This window comes from Ricinus communis, chromosome 7 (genome assembly GCF_019578655.1).
Source record: "Ricinus communis isolate WT05 ecotype wild-type chromosome 7, ASM1957865v1, whole genome shotgun sequence".
NCBI classification, from domain to species: Eukaryota; Viridiplantae; Streptophyta; class Magnoliopsida; order Malpighiales; family Euphorbiaceae; genus Ricinus; species Ricinus communis.
The window spans coordinates 24,917,432-24,928,324 of record NC_063262.1 but is presented as its reverse complement, the minus strand read 5'-3'; the positions used below and the strand labels follow the sequence as shown (position 1 = coordinate 24,928,324).

Sequence of the window (10,893 nt, the reverse complement as noted above, 5' to 3'; positions counted from 1 at the left end):
TATCAATTAGTGAAATATATTATTATAATAAAAATTTACTATAAAATTTAAATTTCTTATAAATAACTATAATAATAAAATAGATTATAAAAATATATTTTTAATAATTAATTTTAAATTATAAAAATAAGATAAAAATGATTATCTTAAATGTTTTTTCTATAATTTTTTTGTAATTTATTAAATTATCAAGTTAGTAAATTTATTATGATTACAATATAATCAAATAAAATCACAAATATCTTTTTATGAATTGTATATACAATATATAATATTAGCTTTCTTTGACTTTATAAGTATATATATTTAGTAAAATGAAATCTCAATGATAAAAATATAATAACGCTTTGTTAAGTTCTATAGATAGTATTATATATAATTATTTTTTAAAAATTATAATTAAATTAATTATAAATTATAATTTATTATGAAATATAGTAAGATTTTATAATTTATTATTTTAAATTTTAAAAATTTAACATATAATAATTTCAATATAATAAGAAGGATTTAATATAGCATATTCATTCTATAAAATTTGATAACCTTTTAAGAATAAATTTATCTTTTTATATTATATTAACAAAAAGGAAAAAATATATTAAACTATAACCTTAAAAAAGTTATAATCATTAGAGCTCAACTTGTATATTTCACATAAATTCTAAAAACTATAGTAATTTATTCAAAGATAAATATAATATTTTATAAAATATTTAAAAGATTACTTATATAATAAATTTATAAATAAAGAATTAATTGAAAAGTTTTATACAAAATAAAAATTTAACTTTTTATTTCTATATGATACTAAAATCATAATTAAAAATATAGAATTAATAATGTAATTCTAATTATTTTTAAATACTGAAAAATAAAATAAAATAAATATAATTTTAATCGTAATTAATATAAATAAATAAAAAGGTAAAGAAATGCGACTCACGAAAACATGATCTTCTTTTCTCTTTTATACTAAACTTAATTTCTACTCTTAAAGCTCAGTTAAACATTTATTTTTTATTGTTTTCTTGTTATGAATCAATGAATGCCGTCTTCGACACCAAAGTGACAGGGTCCGTCTCAAGAAAAGAACAGAGCCCAAGCCCATCTATAAGGGGCTTAGCCGTTGTGAAGACAGCACCCACCGTTGCATATAAAAGCTCTCAGACACTTCCAGAAACCGTTGGAGAACACTTCAATACTTCTTCTAGTGAGGGGCGAATAACTCTGCAAACGGAATTACAAACAAACAAACAAGCGCATAGAGGAAGAGATTGAGCAAGAAAATGTCAGATTTTGATAAACCCAGAACAGTGAAGTTACTGTGTCCATATCTATCCACGACAGTGCCATTCACAGCATGGGAAGACCAGAAATTGGACTTGGGTTCGATAGCAAGGGCATTCGGGTTAGACCCATCAACGTTGAAGCTAAATGGTCACTTCATTAGTAGAGGAGTTGATCTTATATCTTCCTCTGTTACTTGGCGATCGCTTCTTAAGTTCTTTTCTTCTAAAGGGTTATCTACTGGTCAAGATGACGCGGATGCTCTTGTTGTCGATGGCAAGCTTTGTAAATCTGGGACCAAACGTATGTTCTTTTGACTGTTCTCGGTTTCCTTGGTTTTGGTATTTGGTGTGTACTGTTTTGTTGTCTTGTCTGTTGGTTGATGAAAATTGTGTGAAATAACCAAAATTTTCTTTTCTTTTCTTTCTTTTTATTTTCCTTAGAATTTGCGATTACCTAGGAAAAAGTGTATATATATATATATATATAGTGGGGTTAGGAGTAAACTTGATGAATATTGTTTGTCTACTTTTTAGGAGCATACAGCCCTCAAGATGCTGCTACTTGTAGGATTAATTACAGAACTGAACCAGAGAAAGTTGGTATTAGGAGCGGGATACAGCACGGACATACCGAGTTGCTTATGAATAAAATGTTGAAGGTAAATAATTCAGGTAGAAGTCTGAACTAGTGACAATTTTCTTTCCAAGTTCTTGAGATGCCTATCTAAACTATGCATTACAACTATAAGAGTGACGATCTGAGATAGCAATGAAGCAATTGGAGATATTGGCTGCCCTTTAGGGAGCTAAAAGTTTTAATATGTGGTTCTTCAGGATTTGGAGCTGACCATCAAGTTCCCAAATATAATGGACTTGGCTTCAAGAGGAAGCAATTGTTGGAAGATGTCAATTTATTCAAAAAGTTAAAGATAAATGAAGCCAACTCAGGTAAGGCCTACGTGATTTGCCCTTCATACTGCGACTTAGAATGTTAGAGTTCGTGTGCATTAACTAAGTTAATCATCTCAATGCTAGCAGGCAGCAGGTGTTCTTTGTAAATTGCCTTTGCATATTTTCGTTTGTTCTGCAAAGATTTTTCATCTTCCTGATGTAAAGATAATTCTTCAAAAGTCTTTCCATAGCTCTGTTGAAAAAGAAATAATTAAATAAGTTTTTGCTTAGCTTAGCATTCAGAATAACACATTTTTTTGAGTTATTTTTTTCCAGAATTTGGAGGAGGAGGCAATGGCTATCCTGGAGTTATCTCAAGCAACAGACTGAAGTGTGGCCACAGAGTGGCGACATGAAACGGATAAGAGACAATGAAGTGGTATTGGCTGCTCCTTGCAAAAGAATCAGATGAAATGTCAATCTACTACAACTCCTTTACAATATTATCTTTCAAATGTTTAAGTGTGTTGCTTGTTAAATATTTGCTGTTTACAGATTACAATATCCAAATTCTGCAAATGATACATGTGAGAATGGGAGAGAGCAATTAGAATTTCTTTTCAACATTGTAAAACACACTCACTTGTTCTACAAGCCATTCAGCTGAAAGTACATATCAACCATCAAGTAAAATGAAAGCTTCAATCCGGACAGTTGAATTGTGTCATGCATGGTCGATTGTTAGTCGGAGCGAGTTATTCAGTGGCTTGTAAAAAGGTTGACTAAGATCAAAGTGATGCAAAATTGGGTTACAGAAGAAAGTTCCATGTATAATGGTAGAAACAATTCTTTTACTGATATCTAAAAAGTATGCTCTCTCTTCTCTCATATATTGTACACTCCAAAGTTCTGAATCCAGTAACTAATGATGTTATCCAAAATAGTATTGCCAAGCAACAGCAAAACCAGCCACTAGCATAATTTTCAACAATAATTTAGAATTAATAAGGGATGATGACTTTGATGGTGACTCCAGAGCTTCTCGCCTCAACTCGGAAGTTTCCTGCTGTGACTCGGGATTGTCCTGCGGTTTTCCTCTTAGCTTAGCAGACAATTTGGAAAGCCAGCTGGTTTTCTCGTCAGCTGCAAGAGAGCAACAAAAGAGATTAGGAGCAGGATAAATAAGAAGGTCGAACCAACTAAAATAGCACAATAGCATAGTATTTTCAAGATATTGAATGATAATCTCTCCAAAGCAAATAACTGAAATTCTCAAGATTATAATGGACGTCATTTTTCATTACGCTCAACTTGCAAATTTCCACATGAACATGCATACATCTATTTGCTGTTATTGCTAAATTGCAAACTACAGAAGTCGGGGTATCAATAAATAGCATCTTAACCAAATATTTCACACATTTCACTTTAAAAACAAAATCATAAAGCTTCAATTAACCAATGATAATGCTGTTCAGGGTCTCTGTAGCTTCACCAAGAAGCCAGTACAGCCAGATCCATGAGATGGGTTTACCTTTTTTCTTAAGAAGCCTTTCCTCCTCAGCAACACGCCTTCGAAGAACATTTAGCAATGATCCAAAGTACAACGCAAATACCGTGCATGTGATTGTGATTACATTATATGGCATGCTAAAATCAGGAGTTGTCAAAGGTACAAGTAACACTTCTGTGTAAGCAAGAACAGGATTCTTTTCCTGCACCAGAAATCCAGAATCAGCCAAATGATTCAAAGGTGAAGTACATTAGGAATCAACAAGATTTACAAAAATAAATACCTGAAATTTAGACAACATGGGTGACTTTTCCACAGAACAATTGCTAGGAAAAATCTTGCTGGTGTAAAAGTTGGGAAAGCTTATTGCAGCTGATGGAATATCAAATCCTTGATTAGCATCTGGAGGATATTCATCAATGTGTAGGAAACCCTATAGAGATATAATCGAGAAGCAGTTGAGAAACTGATAACCAATTATGTTCAGTAGACGAGAATCATTAGACAGTGGTTCCCACGCAGCTGCTGGGCCCTTAATGTCTTAAGAACAGTTGCAAACAATACGACTATCTTTTTCATTCTGTTTTGCGTTTCTTGAGACCTGAAGTTCAGTGGGTAGGTAGAACAGTAATGTTTCTTTCTTTCTATTTTCTCCACGAGGAGGAAAGGAGCACACTATCTTGATCTATAGTTACAGCATTATGAGAGTTCTATTCTATCTTATGTATCTTATTAAACCTAAACTGAGAAATTAATAAGATGAATTCAAAGCAAAACATAAAATGGCAAGCATACCTTATCAAACTCTAATGTTAAAGTGGCCGATTTCACATCACAAGGAAGTTGCAAGACCATCTCCATCACTCCAGGTGATATCTTGTCTTTGGATGGCGAAACATGAATCTTCACTATAAAATCTCCAACTGCCTTAGGTTGGTCATTCACAAACAGCTGAAGAGTATGATAATATACCTTAACATACCAAGGCACAACTTGGAAAACATCAACTCGCAACTTATTTCCACCAGTAGCACAAGAAGTGCCCAAGGAAGCATCACTTATATCTGTAGATTTCAATAAGATAGCAATTGCACCCCTTTCATTCCCACTTCCCATCAAGAACCTGCTAGCATGTAGTGGTGCTTGTTCACATGACCAAGTTACAGGATATTTCCATGTAAGGCCTAGATCAAAAGGCTGAGAATCACTGTATTTATCAACTGAAAACTTATAAAAGACAGAAGAGCCCTTTCTGTGCCTGCTATTCTCTTCTTCAAACACCATGTCTGGCTTAACTGACAATTCAAAGCCAGGCCCCCAAATCCCTCCAGAAGCTATGTCGACAACTCCATTATTCTCGATTTTCTTTAGTTCCGTTACTAGGTTACTCTCAAATTGAAGGTATACATTGCTAGATTTTGCAAGATCACAACTTCCAGTGATTTTCCTTCCGAGTATTGAACTCAAAGACCAGCTTGGTTGAAAATTCTTTGCACTAGAATAACTATAAGGCTGAAGAACAATAGTGAGTGATTGTTCTAGAATGATACCTGAATTTTTCCCCTCTGGACCAGATTTGTTAGAGGTCAAATGCAACCTCTGAGAATGATAAAAACCTCTGTAAAGTGATGGTCTATCCATTAATGCAGAAATCCCAGCTTTGTCTCGACAAGGAAGAAGCTTTAACCATGGAGTTAGGTTCTCAGTGCAAACAGCTTCACGAGGCAACATACCGTACCTTATATTCCCTGTAGCTGGTCGGAAGCTCCATTCAGGAGCTGCATACAATGAAGAGGACTCAAGAAAGTTAATTGAAGCACAGAAAAGACCTGAAAGAGTATGTGTTAAACTCTTCCAAGAAGCATCAACTTGGTCGTGGGGGACATCAAAGACAGCCCACAATTCAACTCCAGGAGGCTTAGCATTAGTGCTCGATATGGGGTCAAATCCTCCCCAGCTTTCGTAGTTCCAACGACCTTGTGTGAATGATAATTCCATTTCCTTAATATGAAACTTTTGTAGCTGTCCAAGAAACTCTATTCCATGAGTTACAACTTGTATGCTATACCAAATCCAAATAAAATATAACATACATACAGAATTTATAATATATGGTTGACATTCTTTGGGTGATGTATACGAAAATCAAGTAATTGAAACATAATTGAGAGAGGAAAAACATCTATAATCTAGTGTGCTACCACGAGCAAACTCAGTTTAGAGAAATGAACAAGAATTTAACTGTTCTAGTTTCCAACAGGACAACCTAAAGAGATAACTAAAGCATAAACCCTATAAATTGTTAACATATTATGCGCTAAAGTACAAGATCTCAACAATTGAGATCTCAAAAATCCTAAAGACCTTGTTTGCTATAAATCATGCTAGAGAATTCAACCGAATTTAAATGAACTCTTGTAAAATCATGTCACTCTTGGCATGAGTTCCCTCTTGTTTGGAACAAAGACGAAAGGATCCAACTCAATTAAATTCTACTTGGTTAATTATCATGTTTGGACAGTCTGGCATTGCTAGAATTAAGTTCTTCCAACCTTTTCTTTTTTAAAAAAAAATAAAGAAAAATAAATAAAAAAGAAAAAAATGCAACTTTAAAGGAAATGAAATCATGCCAAAATTGAATTGATTTCGATTCTTTCACATGATATATTCCAAACAACAGCTTTCTATTTCTTTCCCAAAAAAAAAACTGTAATTTTAAGTTGAAAGAATTGAGTCCTAGCAACTATATACTGAATTCTTGCATTACTAAAAAAATACTACATTACAAATCAACAATCTTTTAACATAAGGAAAGAAAAGGAAAAGAAGAGAAACAATTTTCTGTTCAGTTCCCAAGTTTCGACATTTTGCCCTGATTAAATAAAAGAAAGAGCAAATATAAAAGAGTAAGTTACCAGCTGAGAAATGGGTTTAGGGAAGAGATGATGGTGACGCCCATTTGAATTCGGAGGAGGAGCTGTGCTTTCAAAGTGAAAATGCGCCAAAACTTTTCGATCAGGTAACGGCCTTAACAATAGTTCCTCGTGGAACTCTTCTTCTGGTTGCTGTTTTATAGCCGATCCAAGCACAACCGGAGTAGGGGCACTTTTGTAAACAAGAATCAGAAAGAGTAAGAGAGTCGATTTTATTAGTGGAAGCTCCATTGATTTGTGTACTAGTGTTCTGTGCTTTAACCAGACAGAAGTCGCCGGGGGCGAGCATTGGCTCTTCAGACTTGGGCTTCTGGGCCTTTTCTGTTTAGATCAGGCCCATTTCATTTTTAAATTCAGTCTCGTACATTTATTAATTAATGTATTTTTGGGTTATGAAAATAAATAAGTATTCTAGCTTATTCCTTTAAAAGAAAATTACATACATTATTATGACATACTAAAAATAACTTCATGTTATTTAATGATTTTATGCTTATTACTAAGTATCATAGAATTTTAAAAATTGAAAGGTTTCTCTTGTATAATTTTAAACTAATAATAATTGAAAATATTAATAGTCGATGTTCTTTTAATGGGTCAATAATCATTTTTCAAAATTTCATGATTCATCCAAATTAATGCATATTATTCTCAAATCTGAACGTTGAGCATATGATAATTCATACATATTGTAAATAATATATAGTTAAGAAAGAAAAAGGAATTGCAATAGAAAAGATTTATAATAAATAAATAAATGGATAACCTGTAAATGATAATGGTAATGATTTTCTTTTTAAACTGCTGTAAATGGTAATGGAAGAGAAGAGAGAACAATAAATAGAGTGATTATTCCGAAATGTTTGGAGAGATTATTCCGAAATGTTTGGAGTGATTGTAAAGTCACTAATTAAATCCTATATCACTCACTGAGGGCATTCTGGAGGAGGCGTAGGAAACCTAGGCCTATCAGAACAATAATCATAAGTTAAATACTTCTTCCTGACATCTTGATAGGTCTTGCGCTGTGTAGAATTCAGTTGCCAATATTTGTCAGAATTCCACCAGTATTTGTGAGAAGAGCATGGCTGGGTGTTTGGGGTTTCAGGTAAGGAGCATCCACTAATGTCAAAACCCTGGAAGTGAGCTTGAAAAGGTGCATGGCTCCAGTTGGTTTTAGTCTGGCCACCATCTGTTGCCCAACTATCTCCATCCCATAAACTTGCCTCTATTTGCATTGGCTTTGACGGATAGCTAACTCCAATATTTGTCTTGTTCTTGAACACTCTTATGGGTATGTCATCCACAAAAAATCTGATACCAACAATCATCAATAAGAAAAAAAATTATAATATGGAATCGATATAAAATGTAATCTACTAAAAAAAACTAACATAATAAATAAATAAAAATTACTATTCATTTTTTAATATTTTGATATTTCATCGAATTATCATTTCATGTAAGATGATATAGAAAATTCAATCTATTTTGATATTATTAATTAAGAAAAGCAGATGGTGATGAATAAATTATGCAAAATATTGAGTGTACTCAAAGGATTAATTATAATCTTGGTTTTTTTTTCAAGGAGGCATGCCTTCAAGATAGAATTCAATCATATAGCTTCACTTGAAATGAATAAAAAAATTCATAATTTCTTCTTTTTCTACTTTGAGTACACAGAAAACAGTATATATATATATATATATATATATATATATATATAAAATAATTCTCATGTCTCTTCTGTAAATCAGTAAATACAGTAATAAGGCGATGAGATCAAAGGATTGTTCTTACACAATCTGATGTTGGTTCCAAAGGATCTTGTAATTATGAAAATCTGCAGCAGGATCAAACCAAAGATACATTCTTTGCTCTCTATTCCCCAAACCATTTGCAAACACATTTGTCTGCAAAGTGATTGGCTTTCCTTCTCTGTTGCCCAAGAACTCAAAATCTAGCTCGTCATGATTGTCACCATGCGAAGTTAGCTGCCATTAAATTTTTTCAAAATCCACCCATATGATTAATATCCATCTGTAATTGCTAATTTGCTCAAAAGCAAGACTATAATACTTCTGATAAAGGATGGAGCTATATAAAGGGCTGAGAAGCATGTGCACTGTCAGGACATTCGCTTCGAAATAGTTTCAAGAAAATGGTAAACACATTAGTTATAAATACACGCAGATACTTACATAGTAAGCAGTAACAACTCCTGCTGAGTCCTTTGGTGGGAGCCTTATCCTCAGATGAAAGAATCCAGAACCGAAACTTAGCTTGGATCCAAATCCAGCCCCTGCATGCATTCGCCTAAGGTATTTTATATACGTATTCATATAAATATTATACGTAGCCACCTACTAAATAAATTTGACAAGTTTTGCTTAACTGTGCATTATTATTATTTAACTCGCACAATTATTTAAATTCTCTCTTCGTCTTCCTCAGGATTTTCTTTCTTTTCTTTTTCTTATCTTTTTGCCCTTTCCATGCACGATCATGCATTAAAACTTAACAAAGCAAAATACATATACAGTAACACTAGCATCGAGTTCGCAGATTAAGTAGCTACGCATGCAGGAGAAGAAAATTAAGGTATAGAGGAAAAAGACCAGAAGATTTATCCATGGAGAGCTGAATCTCTTTGCCTTGATTGAGTGGCAAGACATGATCCTTCCCCCATGTAACTTGATAAGTTTGATCAAATAAGCCAGTGTCACTTATTCTATTTGAAAGCACCCCACCAACTAGGAGAAATGCGAGAAAACATACTACACAAAACTCCATTCTTGGAAATTGCAACATGTTTTTCTTGTTCTTTCTGTTGTGCATTTTGAACTACTAGTCTTTGAGTTCATATATATAATATATGTATAGATTTTGAACTTGTCCGCACGCCAGTGACTCCTCTCCATTCCATCCCCATAACAAACTCCATCGTCATATACTTTATGTTAAGAAAGCAACTTCAAGCACAAAATGATTAACTACCATTTAAATCATATCCTTTCATATTAATTAATTAATTTTAAAATAAGTTTTAGAAGAGATATCTCGATAACATATATATATATATATATATAAATTTTACATGCTAAGTTCTAACAATTATCATATTCATATTGGTTAACATAATTGTTCATTAGATGGCTATATGTAAGGAATCCATCGACCTGTAGCTCTAGCTATCACATAAAATTCGATTTTCTTGGCTGACCCTAAAGCTTATCCACACACGTCTGATTCTTAAAAGAATTGCATAAAGAACAAAACGTTTCTAATTGCATGTATAAGACAAGAAAATTAAATAAAAATATTAAATATGAGGTTTTGCTTTCTTTTGGGAAAAAGATAGACAGATAGAGTTCCGTTGAGCATTTTGAGCTTTTAATAGTTTATAAATCCTTCCATCCAGAATTTGGTTCCTGAAAGGTACAGGCTAAGGGTTTCCCCATCCAAAATATACACTAATACTAAGCACTTAGAAATTGGTTACAGCAGCTGACTATAAAAACTCACATATCAAACTAATCAACAGTATGGCCAATATCTTGTCAATCATGACCTTGACATCAACCCCCTTTTCAAGTTTCAACTTTTGCTGTTTCGTAAGTAATTGAAAGTCCAATGTATATATATTAACACACTAACTAATGATGTTTTCCATCTATAAAATGATTTACTCAAAATAAGCTGACACTTATTTAAAGTCTTTCTCTCTTGCTCTATCTTGAACCATCTTCTCCTCTTAATCGGTTCTTTAGTGAAAATAAAATCGGTAAAAATGAAAATGGAAATAAATGATTTCTATTATTAGTGTTTGGATCCTAGAAATTTATTACAAAAATTGGAATGGGACTTCTATATTCATAGAAGCACATGTTTTTCCTTATTATGATAATCAAATCAAATCAATTATAAATGGTTAAATAAGTAAAATAGTTATTTGCTATTTATATTTACATTTATTGCATATAACAAATATTATTAATAATTAATGTTAATTTTAGCGTCAACTATAAGAAAAGAAAGTACAAAAAAGTATTACAAAGATTTACCATTTGAAGATTTTTACCATGTAGTTCTTTTTTGAGACAAATAAAAAATATATAATTAAAAATCGTAAAAAAAAATCTCACCGTTAAAAATATCGATGGATAAGAATTTAGTTATCTTCACTCAAATCAGGTATCATTATAATATTTTTTATATTTGATAATATGAGTTTAAAGCTTAACAATTTAAAATGATGTGA

At 32.3% G+C, this 10,893-nt stretch overlaps 3 protein-coding genes across 7 annotated transcripts; 1 reads left to right on the top strand and 2 right to left on the bottom strand.

Annotated features, from left to right (window-relative positions):
• The first annotated feature begins 1,150 nt into the window (after positions 1 to 1,150).
• On the top strand, positions 1,151 to 2,800 carry LOC8264934. 4 transcript variants are annotated; one of them, XR_007216692.1, is made up of 5 exons: positions 1,151 to 1,593; positions 1,827 to 1,951; positions 2,127 to 2,240; positions 2,520 to 2,622; positions 2,739 to 2,800. XR_007216692.1 is itself a non-coding variant. In XM_015720483.2 (5 exons), exons 1-4 carry the CDS (start codon positions 1,290 to 1,292, stop codon positions 2,597 to 2,599), a joined length of 636 nt encoding a protein of 211 aa, XP_015575969.1. In that variant the 5' UTR covers positions 1,151 to 1,289; the 3' UTR covers positions 2,600 to 2,622; positions 2,739 to 2,800. The 4 variants fall into 4 exon arrangements, 3 of the variants coding, with proteins under 3 accessions (XP_015575969.1, XP_015575970.1, XP_002521074.1); XM_015720483.2 differs by having other exon boundaries at positions 1,827 to 1,964; XM_015720484.3 differs by having other exon boundaries at positions 2,520 to 2,800.
• Positions 2,801 to 2,992: 192 nt separating this feature from the next.
• Positions 2,993 to 6,958, bottom strand: LOC8264935 (GPI transamidase component PIG-T). 2 transcript variants are annotated; one of them, XM_002521029.3, is made up of 5 exons: positions 6,612 to 6,958; positions 4,492 to 5,718; positions 3,980 to 4,129; positions 3,718 to 3,898; positions 2,993 to 3,326 (listed from the first exon to the last, which is right to left on the bottom strand). In XM_002521029.3, exons 1-5 carry the CDS (start codon positions 6,858 to 6,860, stop codon positions 3,115 to 3,117), a joined length of 2,019 nt encoding a protein of 672 aa, XP_002521075.1. In that variant the 5' UTR covers positions 6,861 to 6,958; the 3' UTR covers positions 2,993 to 3,114. The 2 variants fall into 2 exon arrangements, with proteins under 2 accessions (XP_002521075.1, XP_015575968.1); XM_015720482.2 differs by having other exon boundaries at positions 4,492 to 5,732; positions 6,612 to 6,855.
• A 440-nt stretch (positions 6,959 to 7,398) lies between these two features.
• On the bottom strand, positions 7,399 to 9,486 carry LOC8264936 (xyloglucan endotransglucosylase/hydrolase protein 2). Its single transcript, XM_002521030.4, has 4 exons — positions 9,251 to 9,486; positions 8,834 to 8,934; positions 8,433 to 8,626; positions 7,399 to 7,943 (listed from the first exon to the last, which is right to left on the bottom strand). The coding sequence occupies exons 1-4, from the start codon at positions 9,468 to 9,470 to the stop codon at positions 7,556 to 7,558; spliced, it is 903 nt and encodes a 300-aa protein (XP_002521076.3). The 5' UTR covers positions 9,471 to 9,486; the 3' UTR covers positions 7,399 to 7,555.
• Positions 9,487 to 10,893: the final 1,407 nt, after the last annotated feature.